The sequence below is a fragment of the Nannobrachium achirus genome, assembly GCF_963921795.1.
Source record: "Nannobrachium achirus genome assembly, chromosome: 3".
Classification (NCBI taxonomy): Eukaryota; Metazoa; Chordata; class Actinopteri; order Myctophiformes; family Myctophidae; genus Nannobrachium; species Nannobrachium achirus.
This window is the reverse complement of record NC_137812.1, coordinates 50,966,297-50,983,922: the sequence shown is the minus strand read 5'-3', so window position 1 is coordinate 50,983,922 and position 17,626 is coordinate 50,966,297. Positions and strand designations below refer to the sequence as shown.

The 17,626-nt window shown below is 41.3% G+C and overlaps 1 protein-coding gene across 2 annotated transcripts in view; it reads right to left on the bottom strand.

Annotated features, from left to right (window-relative positions):
- The window catches only part of arhgap10 (Rho GTPase activating protein 10), an 86,751-nt gene extending 70,010 nt beyond the window's left edge, over positions 1 to 16,741 (bottom strand). For both annotated transcript variants that reach the window (XM_080721497.1, XM_080721498.1), the window contains exon 1: positions 16,500 to 16,741. In XM_080721497.1, coding sequence (XP_080577623.1) covers positions 16,500 to 16,653 — 154 coding nt within the window. In that variant the 5' untranslated portion in view covers positions 16,654 to 16,741. The remainder of the gene's footprint in view (positions 1 to 16,499) is intronic.
- Between the last annotated feature and the right edge of the window lie 885 nt (positions 16,742 to 17,626).

Sequence of the window (17,626 nt, the reverse complement as noted above, 5' to 3'; positions counted from 1 at the left end):
TTCAAAATAAGAGTGTTTATTTATTTTTATATATTGTTTTAATAATGCTTAGTGTTATTTCAGTGAGACCTGACGGTCGCTTCTCGTCATTAAGGCGTGTTACTTGTTGTGAAAAAGGTTGCATTCTTCTTCATGAATAGCCAATAATATTTAATGAAGACGGGAGGCACTTGCCCGTTGGGGAACCTGAAATCCAACTCCACTTGCCAAAACATTTATTTACTTGCCACCGGCAGTAGGGCATCTGTTAGTGTCAAACCCTGAACATACTCTACCATACAGTTGGGACAAAATTACATTTTATTCAGTAGCCATGATCGCCATGAAACTTTGTAGATACACTCCCAGTGGGCCAAGAAAAAACAACTAGAAAAGAAAATTTCTAAGAAATTTTAAGTGTGCCTGCAGCTCGCTAAGTCTGTTTAACCTTGTGTAGCGGTTGGTGTTAGTGTTTCGTTTTGAGAGGGTCGTTCCCCCTGAAAAACACGTTTTGGCATGAAACGGTTACGTTTTGCGCGTTTGTGGTGCCCCCTATGGGTCGAAGTGGAAATGCTTTTGGGTATATGTTCAGTATAGCGCCCCCCACTTGTGGTTAAAATTTGGTGTTGACTGGATGTTTCGTTTGTGATTTATGGCTACTTCTTACAAAACGGGCTCCTCCCGCTAACTTTGGAACCCTGTTACGGAAGAACGGTATGGACTATCAAAATATCGTTTAAATATGTTTATTGCATGAGTCCATAGATTGTGTGTAGCGATTTTTGTGACATTTGGAAAAAATATGTAGGAAAAGGAGCAAAAAGTGTGTTTTGAAGAAAATTCAAAATGGCGGATAATCTATCCTGACGCAAATGGGCGTGGCCTATATGAGGAGATGCGTCATGACCCAAGGAATCCAGGGAAAAAGGAATTTTAATTTTCCGACCCACGGTTCAAGAGTTACAGGCCGAAAGGTAAAGTGGACTGTTATAGCGCCACCATGAGGCCAACTGACGAAATTATTTTTTATTTAATCCTTGATATCATTATAAATCTCCTCTCCAAGTTTTGAAACTGTAGCCCCTATGGTTTGCGAGAAAAAAAATATTGAATGTGAGTTTTTGCGATTCCCATTATAAGTCAATGGGTAAAATTAATTCACTAATAAATTAATATCAATTAAACGATACAACTTTTCTCTTAGAAAAGTAATAGCACACCATTCCCGGCCAAGCCGCACGTTTTGATGTATATATTGCGTGGGTGGCGTAAATTGTGCGGCAGTTATTACGAGCAGAAATTTGCAAGAACATGACTTACTTACTGACTTAAGTATGGCGGATTACAATAAGTGTTTTGCCATTGCATGGCAGGCACACTTAACAACCCGTTTCATGTTTTGGCCAATAACTCTGAGTTACACTTGAACCGTATGTCATACAACAGATACATTTTAGATTAAGAAATGTGTGGGCCCTGGGTAGACTCCCTACCTGGCGGAGACCTATGCTCAGAGACGCTTTCTAGTTTGTCCCGAGTTCTGTTTTAACACCTCAAGAAGACCCACACTTGGCTTATGACAGCTTGGTCAAGAAGAACTGCACCCTGTTCCTAGTAGACCTACTGTAACAACACTGACAGAAACAGAGTGGAAAATTCAGTAGGCCTACTACGTCCCTCCTCCCAGCATGTATTACCACGAAACATGTTTTGACAACATTCCACTGAACCTTGAAAACCTACTCAACCACACTGTGTACTGTATCTGATGTGAAATCAGGGCATTCTTTAAAGGGTGCAAAGGCCGCCTGTAAAGCACTGTGGTGCATTCTTAAACAACAGATAAGAGTCTTGGTGTAGGCTACCCAGCTGGAGAAAGGCAGTGGGTTGGGTCCGGGTTGATGGTTTGTAAAAGTATGCTAAAGCCACTCTAGAGATTTATTGTCGGAAGTCTTGTTTATTTTATTTTACTTATTCATTGTTAACTTTTGTTTTAAATATTGCGGTTGCCTGAAAGTTTAGTGTCTCATATCGTATATCAACAAAGGTTTGGCACACTACTGAGTCCTCCCTGCATGTATGTCTATCCATGTCTGCAGCTAATCTTGCATACAAGACAGATCATTCACCATTCTTCCATGTCCATATTTCGGAAAGAATGACATCAACAATATGACGTCATCAACATGGCATTCTGTATTAGTCGTCGTCTTGTTTTTCTAAAACTAATTTCATCCACCCACCAACGTTGACTCTTTCATGTGGACTAGATAGATTATACTAATTTCATAGACGTTCTCCTTTATGTCAGTGACGAAGGCCTCATGGTCCAAATCACTGTTTACAATAGGAGCTTACCCTAGCAACAGTGATGATGTCAGTCGATAGATTCGCATTCTGTTGATTAGCACCATGTGTGAGTGAGCGTGGCACACAATACAGTCCTCTACAAATCCCACTCATCCATGCAGTCTTCTTACAGCAACAGAGGTGGAAGCTGAATGCCTCTTCAACTCAAGAAAAATGAAAAAGACAGGCATTCGATACAAGATATATCTACACTGTATATATTGTTTGTTATCTAGGTAATGTGTAAATGTGTAGTCTATATGTTCTCCAAAGACCTGTTTCTCACCAAGTATGTGAGTTGTGTATATCCATGGTGTGATCCTGTGTTCATCATTTAATTTTGGGAATGGGTTGTCAGTGTCGCACCAAAGCACTTTACTTGTCTGAACCTCATAATCACACAAAAACTGATTCTGATTCTGGTGGGAAGTTATGAACTACTGGCTTCGGCAAGTGGGTTTTATCAGATGATTACATAAAGGTCCCAACATTCTATCAACAGTGAACATTCAGAGAAGAGGAGAAAAAAACGTAAAGCATTATAACAAAAAACAAACCCGAAATGACATTCATGTCACTGTACAGTGTCAATACAATTTCCAGATAATACATCGGCAGATACAGTCAGTGGAACAATAACAACTGTGTCAGATGAAAGCTCCACATTTACAGATGCAAGCGATAGCTGCTAGCATACAGGAGTCAGGACAGAACTAAATACCACACACTACTAGGGCATGGGAGTCCAAGGCGAAGGCCCCTCCTGTGTTTTTGCCTTTTAAAGCAAGGCATTTCAGTGAAAACCTGCGAGCTGTCAAACTTGGATACTTTCCGTGCAGAGCACTAGAGAGAGACCCCGGCCTGCCTCGCTTCAGAGCATGAGTCATGGAGGGCCGACCTTACATTAATCTGATACCACGGGCCAAGTTTTTTCTTTTAGAAGGAAAAATGCAGGAGAAAAAGAAAATGTATGAAAATACCCTGGCTGTATGATATTAACATGTTGGTGCCCTTATTCAGCAGAGATGTGAAGGAAAGCCATGTCAACACAACAGGCTGGGCAGTGGGCACTGTGTGTGGTTACTGAAGAGCAGTGGGTGGTACATCATGACAATTATGGGTAATTTATTCCAATGACAGAGTCTCACCCTGAAAATAGGTAATCTACAACTTCACAGCGCATTGCAGAGCGGCATCTTGTCTATTAAAGATCATCTATTGTTGGTGTGCACGGTACGGAACCAAGTATGACCTATGCTTTATACAAAGTGGGCAAGGTCTTTCATCAGCAAGAAACGCTGTCACAAAAGGAACTAGAAATGAAATGTCATTATTTAATTTAATGTTCAAATTCTTATCACGAGAACAATGGAAACAGCCTAGGTATAAAATAGGGCTAAAGTGGTTCATGTATGTTTTATAACATTGTAATTTATATCTGCAAATTAACAAGTAAAGGTTTCAAATGATTGTAGTGGAGTAAAATTACAATATTTGGATCCGAGATGTAGTGGAATAAAAGTAAAAGTATTGGAAATTGGAAGTACTCAAATACAAATATCTCAAAAGTGTACTTAAGTACAATACTAAGTAAATGTACTTAGTTACTTTACACCAATTGTTACCAAAATATGAAAAAGTAAATTGTATGAATATCCTACCTGACCTGGTGGAGACCTGGTCATTCAAGATTTGTGTTGTTAAAATGTTTCAAAAATAAAATGTTCTGGGGGGGATTGAGAGAAATACCAAATTCAAAATGATGTACATGTATGATTATTTGTTGAAAAGGAAACATTTAAATAAAGTGTTTAAAAAAATTAAAAAAATAAGACTCTTTGTCTTATTTTTTTTATTTTTTTAAAATGGCAGATCTACAAGCTCACAACGTGTCACAATGCGACACGTTGTGATCTTATAATACCTCTCCTGTGTTATTTTGTCCCACTTCTGAATGACAGCTGAATTTCCTTCCTGGGATCAACAGAGGTTTATCTCATCTCATGTCACCTCATAGTATCTTATCTTGACCTGGTAGAGGGGTTGCTGGTGGTTGCTGGTTCCTCCCACCAACCTGACAGAGGCACACGCAGAGAGTGTTTGGTGTGCTCGTGCTTTTTGTGTTTTTAAATGTCTCCTATTGAATTTACAAATCTCTTCTGTGAACAATTAAGAGTGTTAAATAACAAAACACTCGAGCTTGTAGAACGGCTCACTTGTGGGGTAAATGCGCGCAACGCAATGCTGCGTAAATGACAGGCAGTGGCCGGGCTGCGAGTGGACTAGACACAGACTGACAGACCGTGACCAGACGCAGCCACCGCACCGAGCCACGGGATGTTTAGCCTGGCTAAATCTCGATATTCCGACGGCCTGAAAATCCGACGGCACGGAGATCGAAATCCAATGTCCCAGAGAGAGAGAGAGAGAGAGAGAGAGAGAGAGAGAGAGAGAGAGAGAGAGGTCCTGTCGGGTCCATTTGAAGAACTATAATCCAGCATTTTGAGGTGGAAACATGGAGAATTATAATCCAGCATTTTGAGGTGGAAACATGGAGAATTATAATCCAGCATTTTGAGTTGGAAACATGGAGAATGCACAGGCTTAATCATACATTTGAGAGTGAGAACCATAAGTTTAATGTAACTTGGAGTTGGAGGAGCGCAGAGCAGGAAAGCTATTAGCGTGTCCAGACAGCTGTGGCTCTTGCACTAATTGGTTTGGCCAACTTTTACGGCTTGATTGATTGATTGTGCTAAAACTGGACAACTGAATTTCCCCCTTGGGATAATAAAGGTATCTATCTATCTATCGATTGATTTCGCGTGTGTGTGTGTGTTTGTGTGTGTGTGTGTGTGTGTGTCTCCGCTCTCAGGTGAAAATCGGCATGTTATAGTTTCAGTGAGCTTGAAAATCGGCATGTTATAGTTTCAGTTTCAGTGAGCTTGAAAATCTCTCTCTCTAATATTTGAACAGCCTTTCGGCTTTTAAGTTAGATCAGTCGATGATGCTATTTCTCTCGCACTACACATTGCCTTGAAACATCTGGAGAAAAGGAACTCTTATGTCAGACTACTCTTCATAGATTATAGCTCTGCCTTTAACACGATTGTACCATCTAAGCAAGTTGTGTTGAAACTCAGGGGTCTTGGTCTTGGCAGTAGTATCTGCAACTGGCTGTTTGACTTTTTGACAGGCAGGCCACAATCTGTACGAATAGGGAACAAGCATTCATCTAAGATATTGACCAGGACTGGAGCGCCCCAGGGCTGCTGCCTCAGTCCCTTGTTGTATAGTCTGTTCACCTATGATTGTGTTGCCAGGTGTGGCAATAATTCTATTCTCAAATTTGCGGATGACACCACGGTTATAGGACTAATATCCAACGATGATGAGAGGGCCTATAGGAGGGAAATTGAAGAGCTAACCCTATGGTGCCAGAATAACAATCTCTCTCTAAATGTTAGTAAAACAAAAGAGATCATCGTTGACTTTAGGAAGTCTAAAGTCAATCACAGTCCCTTAACCATAAATGGTTCACCTGTAGACATAGTGGACAGTTTCAAATTCCTGGGTGTTCACATAACAAACTCACTCACATGGTCTCAAAACAGCGAAGGTATCCTTATGAAAGCGCAGCAGCGATTGTACTTTCTGAGGCGCCTCAGGAGATTTGGCCTGAGCACCAAGGCTCTTGTTAATTTCTATCGCTGTACCATAGAAAGTGTTTTGACAGGATGCATCACAGTGTGGTTTGGTAACGTGACTGTTCAAGACAGTACACAGTTACAGAGAATTGTGAAGAGAGCTGCCAAAATCATTGGCACAGAATTACCACAGCTACACACAATCTATAACACACGCTGTAAGAAAAAGACAGAGAACATCTTAAAGGACAGCTGTCATCCCACCCATTCCCTGTTCTATCTCCTCCCATCCAAAAAACGTTACCAGAGCATCAAATCTCACACCACCCGTTTCAGTAATAGTTTTTATGCTCAAGCAATCAGGATGCTTAACGAAGAGATGGAAGCGAGACGTAGGTAGTCATGTGCAATATACGCAGTTTTTAAACTGTACACTGTTACACTGTATGGTTGTTTTGTTGTTTTTGGGTTGTCCTGGGTGACCTGTTGTTGTCTTGTTTTTTTGTGTGTAATAAGGCTGAGAGTGCTCTTGGCACAAGCATTTCATTGTATGTCTATACCTGTATGGATATGCATTTGACTAATAAACCTGAACCTGAACCTGAACCTGAAGTCTCTCGGACTTTAAGGCCATCGGAAAATCACCACACGCCCGTTTAGCCTATGCTTGCAGGAGGTCCTGCTTGCCTCCCGTGATCCCGGCAAAGCATTTTCACTGTCTTTAATATTCCCAGTGTTTTATTTTGTTCATCATTATTGTTAAATTCAGTGTTTGTGTGACAGACCTTTATGGGACATTTGGGAAATACGGAACAAACTGCGTTCCGTATTGGTTCAACATTTCATTCTCAAATACGGGACGAATGGCAACCCTACTCTCAATCAATCAAATAATTAATTTACTTAAAAACTAATAATAAGGTAAGGTGAACCTCATCCACGACAATCCCCATTAAATCATTTTTTGTTATTGTTAGGTTTTATTCAGCAACGTATAAGAGCTAACAAAATATAAGTTGTCCAATCACTCAGTCCATACTTCTTATAAAATAATAATAATAAAATAAATGAAAAGATACAGAGGCTAGCCTAGCATTGATGGGCCCTGTCTAATACCTGTGATAATTTCTACCAGACCGTGTTTACTGTATATATTGAAATAAATAATACATAACAGCAGCGTTAATGGTAAAACAGAGAACATTACTAACGCTATTCCCAAGTGATGATGAGTCCCAAAAACAAATGATAAGATCCGGAGGCTAGCCTAGCATCTGTCCGACACAACCACACAGCGTAAACACAAGGGGGACAGTCGGGTGCGCAGCTAGACCATGCTAGCCTGGCTTAGCCATACTATATTCACAGTCACACTGCAGTTAACTGCGTGGGTATCTTTCTTCCTTGTGTTAACATGGGTGGATAGAGTTTAGCTGTGCTAGGCTAAGACCATGCGCCCTTAGCGCTGGTCGCAGAAAATAAATAAATAAACATTACAGTCAATCGCAATAGTGTCCCTCAATAGTGGAGGGACAGTCCGACCCAAATTATCCACCCTCCGGCGCCTGCATTGAATAAAACATAAGAAGTGGGGGCTAAAGAGCGAACACTGGGATAATTAAGAGCCTCTTCATAGAGCTGGTTTGAGCAACCAGCTAAAAAGGGACCACACTGAAGGACAAAGTGAAGTTCAGACTTGTTCCATTAGGCTTTATGGTTCCATATAATACTGGGAAATTCATCTCATCATTATTCCATGAATACAGCTGGCTTGTATGAATAAAGCCAATGGCATTGCACAAGGTCATGAATATTGTCTTTCATTGCAGGGGAGGGGTGGAAACTTCAAAGTAGCCATTGTTTTTCCGTGAACGAGACATGCTGATTGCACAAGATATATTATGAAGGCGTGGCCTGTGACATGGATCTTGGTTGCGAGGTATCCAAGTCACAAGTAGCTTCAAATGAAAAGTCAAAATTCTATGACATGCACACAGGTGGCATGCATCCTGTGACATGTCACAGCAAAGTTATAAGACTGCTGCATGACTGAATCCACAACTTCCTCTGCCTTTGTTCCGTGTCAGCAGAATCTAGATGCTTAATCATCAGAGGAGGGGGTTGTAGGCCTGCAGTGACGCACCACCATTCCTATTAGTATGCAGTGATGATGGCCGTCAATAACTTGTGTCTGTTTGCTCAGAGGGGAAGACACAATGACTGATCCTTAGAAATCCAAAGCAACAAAACAGACTCTGTAATATACCATGAGCAGTGCACCAAGCAATACTAAACATATGGCATGTCATGACACACATATTAACAACATATTATTATAACATATATTTCCTTAAATGACAGATCCCAGATGAGAAACATATGAGATGAGGAAGTAATGCTAATGAAGCCATGATGCTGAATTGTATAACTTTGTTTTAGTGTATCATAAATCAAATATTTACTTAAAGTTATACCATGTAACTTTTTTTATAAAACAAATCTTAAAATTGTCCTAACTCTTAAATCGCTAAAGTTTTAGAACACCCACTCCGTTATTTTCAGCTTCTGAAGCCTTCTCTTTATATGTTTTCTATGATCCTGACCAGGGTCCGGTTTTCGCGGAAAAATTACGTCATCATACACTACCGGCCAATCACAGCGAGGGTTATACACTGCCGGCCAATCACAGCGCATCTTGAAGTGGGGTCGCTAGCTATCACAATAGGGCGGCCATATTTGTAGGCGCCCGTGTGTCTCTATCTATACTCGGGTGAAACACTCCGTTTCTCCGGAATGCCTGAACGCACAGGAACCAGGGACCCCTCTAAAGATATATCTCGGCGAGGTGGAGGCAGACGCGGGGGTGACGCGGGGGTGTGAGGCCCGGTCCGCGGCGAAAAACGGCTGAAAGACGCGGACGCTACTGACCACTAGTTGAGCAACTTACACAGTATAGCTTTAACCTGCTGAATGGGGGGTTGTCAAAACAGCCTGACAAGTGTATTATTTATACATCTCTTCTTTTAGGAAGGGCATAACTCTATTTCACCAGCCAATTCACACAAAACACAAGCCTCACCCACACAAAATCCAATAAGAGACACACACAAGTCAAAGTTCAACTGCTGAAGATCCATTTGGGTGTATTATCAACAGAAGTTGACGGTGTATTCGTTGGCACCGCGAAACTGTTTGTTATGTTTTCTACACTCTTATCTGATGTGCCACTTGGGTCAGAGCGTGGCCCGGCCCAGCCTCTCAAAGAGTGTCCGGTGTTTACATGACCATGTGACCATGCCTTTCCCCTGTCCTTCCTGTTCCACTCGTCAATCTTTTCCAGCTGGAGTCCACGCTCTGCTCCCACCTTTTTCCTCCCTGGAGTCCTGCCCCTCCTCTCTCTCTCTCTCTTTCAGTCTCACTCTGTCACAGACAGGGGCGTCACAAGGGGGGGGGGGGGAGTGGGACTGAGTTACTAGGGCCCAAGGTCGAGGGGCCTTAATTATTTTTATACTTTAGCTATTGATAAAAAAATAGCAGATAATACAAGCTCAGCGAGCTTGTAGATCTGCTATTTTTGAAAAGTTGTGAAAATGTGTGCAAATCTTTGAATATATATGTATTTTTTAAGAAAACATTTGTAACTCCAATTTTGCTTCTGGGGGGTGGGTCCGTGGCCAAATACATATAATTCTTGGGTTCCGTCATATGAAAAAGTTTGAGCACCACTGACATAGAAACATAGGTTTAAAAAAAAAAAAAAAAAACCTTAGAAGGATGTAAAATATTTGCACACATTTTCAAGATTTTTCAAAAAATAGCAGATCTACAAGCTCAGCACTCAGTGCTGCACTGTGAGCTTGTATATCTGCTATTTTTCAATAGTTAAAGCACAAAATGTGAGTGAATCCTTGTACCCAGGGCCCAGAATTTGGTGCGACACCCCAGAGTCACTCTGCCTGTGTCTAGTGCTTTGCAGCATCAGACTCCTCCACAGCATCAGGCATTGCGTCACCCCCAACTCCCCAAGACCTCCCCTGGTCCTCAAATGTCAAAACAAGCCTGCCTGACAGTTTCCCCCAGGGTGACCTCTCAGGGACTGACTGCCTGGCTGTCAAAATTATAATTGTTCCCATGGCTGTAGTTTGAACTTGTAATGAAACATAAATATATACAGTATACATAGTTTTCAAGCTATCATGGGGTGAGTAAATGAAAAGGTAATTGTTGGGGTGAAGTTCCCTTTAACACTCATTCACCTGCACCACAAAAGGAGCTCCTAAGACAATCATGACAGGTATGCAGCATCACTTCTATGGGCCTCTCTGTGCCTCTCTGCTGGAGCTAGAGATGGAAGAGCGTTCCTCCTAGATGACCTCAGCTAATGCGATTTTAATGAAAGATTGTGATTTGCCTCTTTGGCAGCATCAGTAAATGTGATTAGCGGGGAGCGGCAGCTAGCCAGAGCAAATAATGGCAGCGCGCTCTGAGATCTGCCTGCAAAAAGAGACAAAAAATACTCTCACATTGACGAAAGTACTGTTGATTCGTTGGTTGGTTGGTTGATCAACCAGAGGAAATCCAGTGTCCATGATGAACTATAACTGCCCTCTTCGCCACCGCTTAAAGCAGCTGCAAGTGATATTGTTTTGGTTAAAACTAAAAAGTGATTTAATGTTAAAGCTCTATGTAGTGATAGCAGTCGTCCAGCTCTTTAGTAAACAGAAAATACATTTTCAAGGAGCTTCCAATTTCATTCAATCTCTCTCTCAGAACTCAATCAGCTTCAATTTTATAGTGTTCCAGTTCCATATTTTTTGATTAATCAAATTCAGCAAAATGTAGAACGCCTTAAAGGAGTGTAAATCCCTAACATCCTTTAAAATCGCCCTGGAAAACCACTTACAGGCGGCAGCAGCTCGTAACTGGTAGGAATAAACCTAGCCCAGCCTTACCCTCCCCAGACACTTTTATTGTATATATCTAGTATATCTGTATATTTTCTTTGCACTGTTTCTTTTTTTTTTTTACGATATCTACTGCATAGTTGTGTTATATCCGTCTGTCATTCAATGTACTATGAGATATATAAAGGTTTCCTTTGTAAATAAGCCAAAACGCTTACTAGGATCTCCTTTTAGTTGACCTTGTACCAGTGAACTGTACTATCATGAAACTGTACCTTTTCCTATGCAAACTTCAAATAAAGTCTTCAATCAATCAATCACATCCAATTTAAATTACAGTATTTTCCGGACTATAAGGCGCACCGGACTATAAGGCGCACATAATAGACGCTACCATTGTGTTATGCATCCAACAGATGGAGTTGTGCTAAAGGGAATGGCAATGTCAATGAATGATCCATATATAAGGCGCACTGGACTATAAGGCGCACTGTAGTTTTTTGAGAAAATTAAAGGCTTTTAAGTGCGCCTTATAGTCCGGAAAATACGGTATGTATCCTGTATACTCTCCTGATTGGATGAAATTGGTTGCCTGGCGGGGCCCGACGTCATCTGCGTTCACTCACTCATTCCTTCCACAGTATAACGTCTGGACTTCCAGGGATTGGCAGTGAGTATACTGATTATTCTCTGATCGGGGCCAATCAGTGACTGCTTCCGCACAACAAACGTAGTCTTTCCTGACAACAAGTGGAAAGCTTTCCCTGATTGGTCCATGTGTAGACGGTGACGTAAATGCATGCTTCAGCATTTTCAAAACAACAATGGCTGCCCTCGCGATGCAACAAGTGTAACAGTTAACGCTCTAACAATAAAACAAGCAATAGGTGCAGTTATTTCAGAGTTGGAATCAATTACAACAATTAAAAAGTAACACGGGGGATGCGCTAGCGGAGTTCATCGGCCGAAAAAACGTGTTTGTTTGTCGTTCTTCCGACTGGCTGAGAGATGTTTTGCTACGCTGATTGGTTAGAGGAGTCTGTCTGTCAAGGCAAGTACTCCCGCCCACTTTTCATGCTGCCAATAGGCCGAAGGCCAGACGTTATACTGTGGAAGGAATGAGTGAGTGAACGCAGATGACGTCGGGCCCCGCCAGGCTATGAAATTGGTATCTGACCTGAAAATGTATTTTCTGTTGACTAAAGAGCTGGAGAGACTGGTAGACCCATGTTAATGTACAGTCTATACAGCAATGATTACACAATATAGAACTTTTTTTAATATTTATTCTAACAAAACAAATGTCACTTACACTAACTTTTAGCTGTACAGTTATAGTCTAGTTACGTTTACAGAATTGAGTGTGATAAGAAATAAACCGATGGACAAAGTAACCATCCATTCATTCCTCATTGATGAGAAGTCAGGGGGGGGGGTTAACAAGGGTTCTGACAGGACAGTGATTGCTCTGGAGGGGGAAGCTTCCAGAAACAGGAGCGTAGTGTTGTCACTCTTATAGTGGGCACTTCCGTGTCACAGCTCTCCGGCCCCAGGGTCCTACATTGAACATTTCCTCCCAGAACCAAGGACTTTCCATTGCGGGACATCCTCCCAGGCAGAGGGAGTGGAATGAGACCGAGAGGCCGAGCATGGCCTGGGACTTGGAGATTTGGAACAGTACTATGAGAGAGGTGGAAGGTCCATCTGACAATACAAAACATGAGATCATCCCAGGGTCAAAAAAGAAAGCGACTGAAGCGTTTCTCTATTCTCTTGCTAGAGTTAGTCACTAATGTGTAGCCTTTATTGAAGTTTGAAGGCATACACTTTGGATTACCGAAGATTAAATCAAGAACAGCAGATCATCCTGACCATGCATGCTTAAATGCATGGAGTTGCTTCATGTAATTGTCTGAAGATTAGAAGGTTATGTTGACATGCAGTTGGACAGGTGTAATTTATAAATAATAATAATCTATACTGTGTGTGTGCGTGTGTGTGTGTGTGTGTGTGTGTGTGTGTGTGTGTGTGTGTGTGTGTGTGTGTGTGTGTGTGTGTGTGTGTGTGTGTGTGTGTGTGTGTGTGTGTGTGTATATCTATCTATCTATCTATCTATCTAAATGAGAAAGTTCATAATTGGTAACAATTATATGGTAACTTTTACCATATTTCAGAGCCCAAATGTTGGGCACTCAAATATTGTTAATGTATTATTGAGTAAAGTTTGATGCTTCCATAATAATTGATTCAGCATAACAAGAATAAGGCATTCCTTTCCTGACATTTTCAAATGTTTAAAACCAGAGTTTTGAGCACACAAGGAACAAATTCAGTTAAGAACAACAATGAAGAATCGGACTATGCTCATATAAATACTCACACGAGTGCTTTAGGATCTAATCTGAACTATGCACATTTCATGAATGAAGCCCATTGTTTCAGTAATGCTTGCAAATCTAGTTATTTCAACAACTGGAAGAGATGAGGGGCTTTATATAGCAAGAATGTACAATGTAGTCTGCAGTCAGGGTGTAGTCAGGGCCCAGGGCCCAGCCAGGGCATAAGATCAACCTGAAAAACTGAAATGCATAACTAGAAAAAGAATGGCAATGGCAGTCCTGAATCAAATTTGGTGATCAAAAGCAAAGAGAAGATATTGATCATATAGGAGGCCTATCTAATATCTACAGCATGTCAAAGACAAATTTCAGCATTTTCTCTGATCTCTACTGAGAACAGAGTAGATTGCAACTTTGAGAGGCAAGGTTGTTACACTTGTGCCCAGTAATGAGGGCTTAGCTGTGACTGGACTCCACCCTGGGAGTGTGAGTGAACAAGGCTGTTACTTTATAACTTACCCTCTGTGGTGGCTACACCTGAGAGTGGGTAGACTGAGCACACACTGCTGTCTATTGAAATCGCCAGACAGCGTTTCACTGTGCTTTAAGAAAGCTTATGAGTACAACTACTCTGTCATACTGTAAGCCCTGTTACAGCCCTACCATGTCTAATATTCAATACAGGTTAGTCATTCATTAATCCTAAAATTACTATCTGAAACGCCAACATGTATTTAGTGTGCTTTATCAGGGCTGATAGGTAGTTATTCTATGTCATTAAATGTGGTGGACCAATGAGAAAATAATAATAATTTGTGTTGTGTCTGTGAAGAACAGCTGGTGCAGCGTAGTTAAAGACATGCCTTCTGAAGTGGGTCACAGAGTATAGACTTAAGTTACGGCAGCATAGTCTGCAACTCTGCATGCATTTTCACATTCACAGACCTACATATGGATCATGTGAATACCAGAGGTCATTCAATTTTGCACCATGAGCTGCTGCTGGTTCTACTGATAAAGCCCCAAAAGTCCTGCAGAACATCACAGCCGATACATGTCACACGGAACCTCTATAAATGTCCACCGACTTCTGAAGAACCAGCTGTACATGGTGGATAAATACAAAGAAACAAAAATGTTAAGACTTCACAGACTACTACTACTGCTCTGTGCCTGTGTCTATCATGTGCTGTACCATTATTATGCATAGTAAAGTAATAGCAGGTGAATAGGGCTTCACCTGTTCCCCACCACATATCCAAAAAGGAATGGCTGTTTCAGCTGCTTCAGAGCCCTGATGAAGACACAGTATACAGCAGGGGTCCAAACAATAGTTGGAGTAATATTAACACAATCAAGTGTGAATGGGTGAATTCAATTGGCCAGTGTGCTCCAGTCCTCCGAGGGGGTCCCCAGATGATTAACTTCACTAGCCCTTACCCGTTCAAAGATATGAGCTCCAAAATGATGTGCAGTGTGTGGGTTATGGGATGTGCACTGTGCATACAGTATATGAGGGATGGAAAGTAACTTTAACTGGTGCTTGCATGATAATATGTAGGAGCATCAATGTATAATGGCTAACCCCGCCCGCCCGCCCGCCCGCCTGCACGCCTGCACACACACACACACACACACACTCCCCCCCCCCCCCCCGTGTGTGTGTGTGTGTGTGTGTGGGTTTGTGTGTGATTGTGCATGGCCTGAACAACAGCGCCCCTCCCTTAACATGTGTGGTCACAAAAGGTACTGTAGGCTAAATAGATATAGATACACCATAAAAATGCTATTATACAGCATACGATTTGTGAAAGTGACAAACGGGCTTCACAGTTATGTCAGGTGTGTTCATATGCTAATGGTGATGCGATTTCAGATCAATTGCTCCAGCCACCGAGGAGAAACGCTGTTTCATACAGACAGACACTCACTCACTCAGACAGACATTCGCAAAATTATAGTATAGATGTGCAGCACTGTATTCTCACTCAACAGTAAACAAACTAACATAAAGTTTAAGTGTTTAGAGGGTATCTGCACATTTCTAAAGTGACAATTTAAGGACCTTTTAATACATTTAAAATGTCAAATTAAACATTGGCCAAATTGTCAAATATTAGAGGCAGAAATTGTGAAAATAGCTGAGCATTAGGATCTGCTATTTTCACAATAGAACCGTGATATACAAAATGTAATGCCTCAATTCTTAGTGCTCATAGGATGAGGGGGTCCCCAGTTCAAATATGATTATTTTGGGGGCCGCGGCCTGAAAATGTTGAGAACCACTGAGCTAGAACATCTGACTCCAACATTACGGACTCCAATTGAAACAAGCCCAAAAGCTTTCAGTGGAGTTTATCCTTTTAGTTGACCTTGTACCAGTGAACTGTACTGTCCTGTAACTTTTCCGATATGCAACCCTCTAATAGTCTTCAATCAATTACAATCAATTACAGAGCAATGCCACTTCTTAGAAAAAAGTGTTGTCATAGACACTAAACAAACTGCAACATCAGCTCTTGCTAGAGTAATCATTTCAACAACCGGGACAGGAAAGGGTTGTGAGCCACAATAGCATGCTACAGCAATGCAGTGTTCACCTCAACCTATTGCTGCTGGCAATAGTGTGTATGCTACAGCACACATAACACTCGAGGCAAAGAGAAAAAGTCAACAGTCAACTCCCAAAACCTCACCTGCAACTTTTAAAGCTAACTCAAGGTGTGCTGAGGAGAAACTCCAAACAATGGCTGACACACACAATCTTTATGAGAAAAAAAAAACAATAAATTGTCAAGGCTCAAGCACACAGTGGAGAAAAATGTATACGGTAGGTCTACACATTTTTTAGTTATTAAGTAAAAGTATCACTACTGTTATGTAGAAAGCAAATACTCTGTAACAAGTAAGAGTCTGGAATTAAAAATCTACTTGAGTAAAAGTACAAACGTATTGGTATCAAAATGTACTTAAAGTACCAAAAGTAGAAAGTACTCATTATGCAAATTATCTGTAATAATAATCACAATCTAGTAACTAGTGTAACCAGTAACTAACATTTTCAAATATTGTTGTGGAGTAAAAGTACAATATTTGCCTCTGAGATGTAGTGGAGTAGAAGTAAACGTACAGAAAGTTGGAAATACTCAAGTAAAGCACAAATACCTCAAAATTGTACTTAAGTACAGTACTTAATTTAAGTAAATAAATGTACTCAGTTACTTTACGCCACTGAAGCGACACATACACTGAACCTCACAAATAGGACATTTAAAACTTACGTTTCGTGGCATTGATGAGGTTCTTGCCATCCTTGTAGAGTTCTTTGATAAACCTGCTGGTTTTATCCAACTCTGCTTCGTGAGCCCTGATCTTGTCCCTGAAGGTGGGGCTGTCCAGATAGCACTCACTGAACTCCAGCGGGTGTAATCCCATTATAGCTGTTCTGTTAACGCACTGCCAGTTGCAACTGCTGCCAACACTAGAAACTGGCACTGAATAAGTCCCTCACTCTGTACTAGCGAGCAAACTACCATATGAACATGTAAACAAGCAGCAGCGGCTTTCTTTTATCGGTCCGTTTTATCGTAGTAGTAATTCTGCCTCTAAACAGTCGACTGTGCATTTAAATAGACTTTTGCAAGCCAGTCAGCGAGCTAACCAGCTAGAGCTGCCAGTCTGAGCTTCACTTGCAGACGCATAGCTCACCCAAGTTAGCATTGTAGAACTCTTCTCCCAGTTGGTATTAATTAAATGATAATTCTCCTGCTCTCAGTAAAAGTGACGCTGGTTCTGTTCTTGGAGCCGGCCCGGTTTGACACGTGCTGTCAGAAAAGCATGGTTGTTGTTGTTGTTATGTCCATAAAGTGTAATAAGTTCAGCCACCCTCTCTCTTTTTTTCTCTCTCTCTCTCTCTCTCCGCTCTCCAAACATGAAACGGTGAAGTAAGTGACAGATGATACAGAAAGTGCAGTGCACTGACATGTGTGGGCGTGGGTGGTTGGGTGGGCGGGCGGGGCACTGGCACGAGCGTCGGTCCCTCCCACCGAGATCCCTCTCTGTGATTGGTCCGTGAAGTCAAAGAGCAGTGGTGGTTCCCAAACAGTGGGTCGGTATCCATGTGTGGGTCGGGGACACCTTTTTATGGGTCCCTAATACATTTTGGTTTCTTACATTTAGTTTTTTATTATTATTATTTCAAAAGATTTTCATGAATGAAAAATAAATCCAATGATTTTTTTCCCCCCAGCAAATGTCATGAAGAAATCAAAGAAAAGTCTAAGAAATTACATAAATTATAATATAATTTTTTAAGAAGTGAAAATAGCCAAAAACGCGGCACGTTGTGAGCTTGTAGATCTGTTGTTTTCACAAGCTCTGGCTTGGGTGCCTAGAGAGCGGATACGGA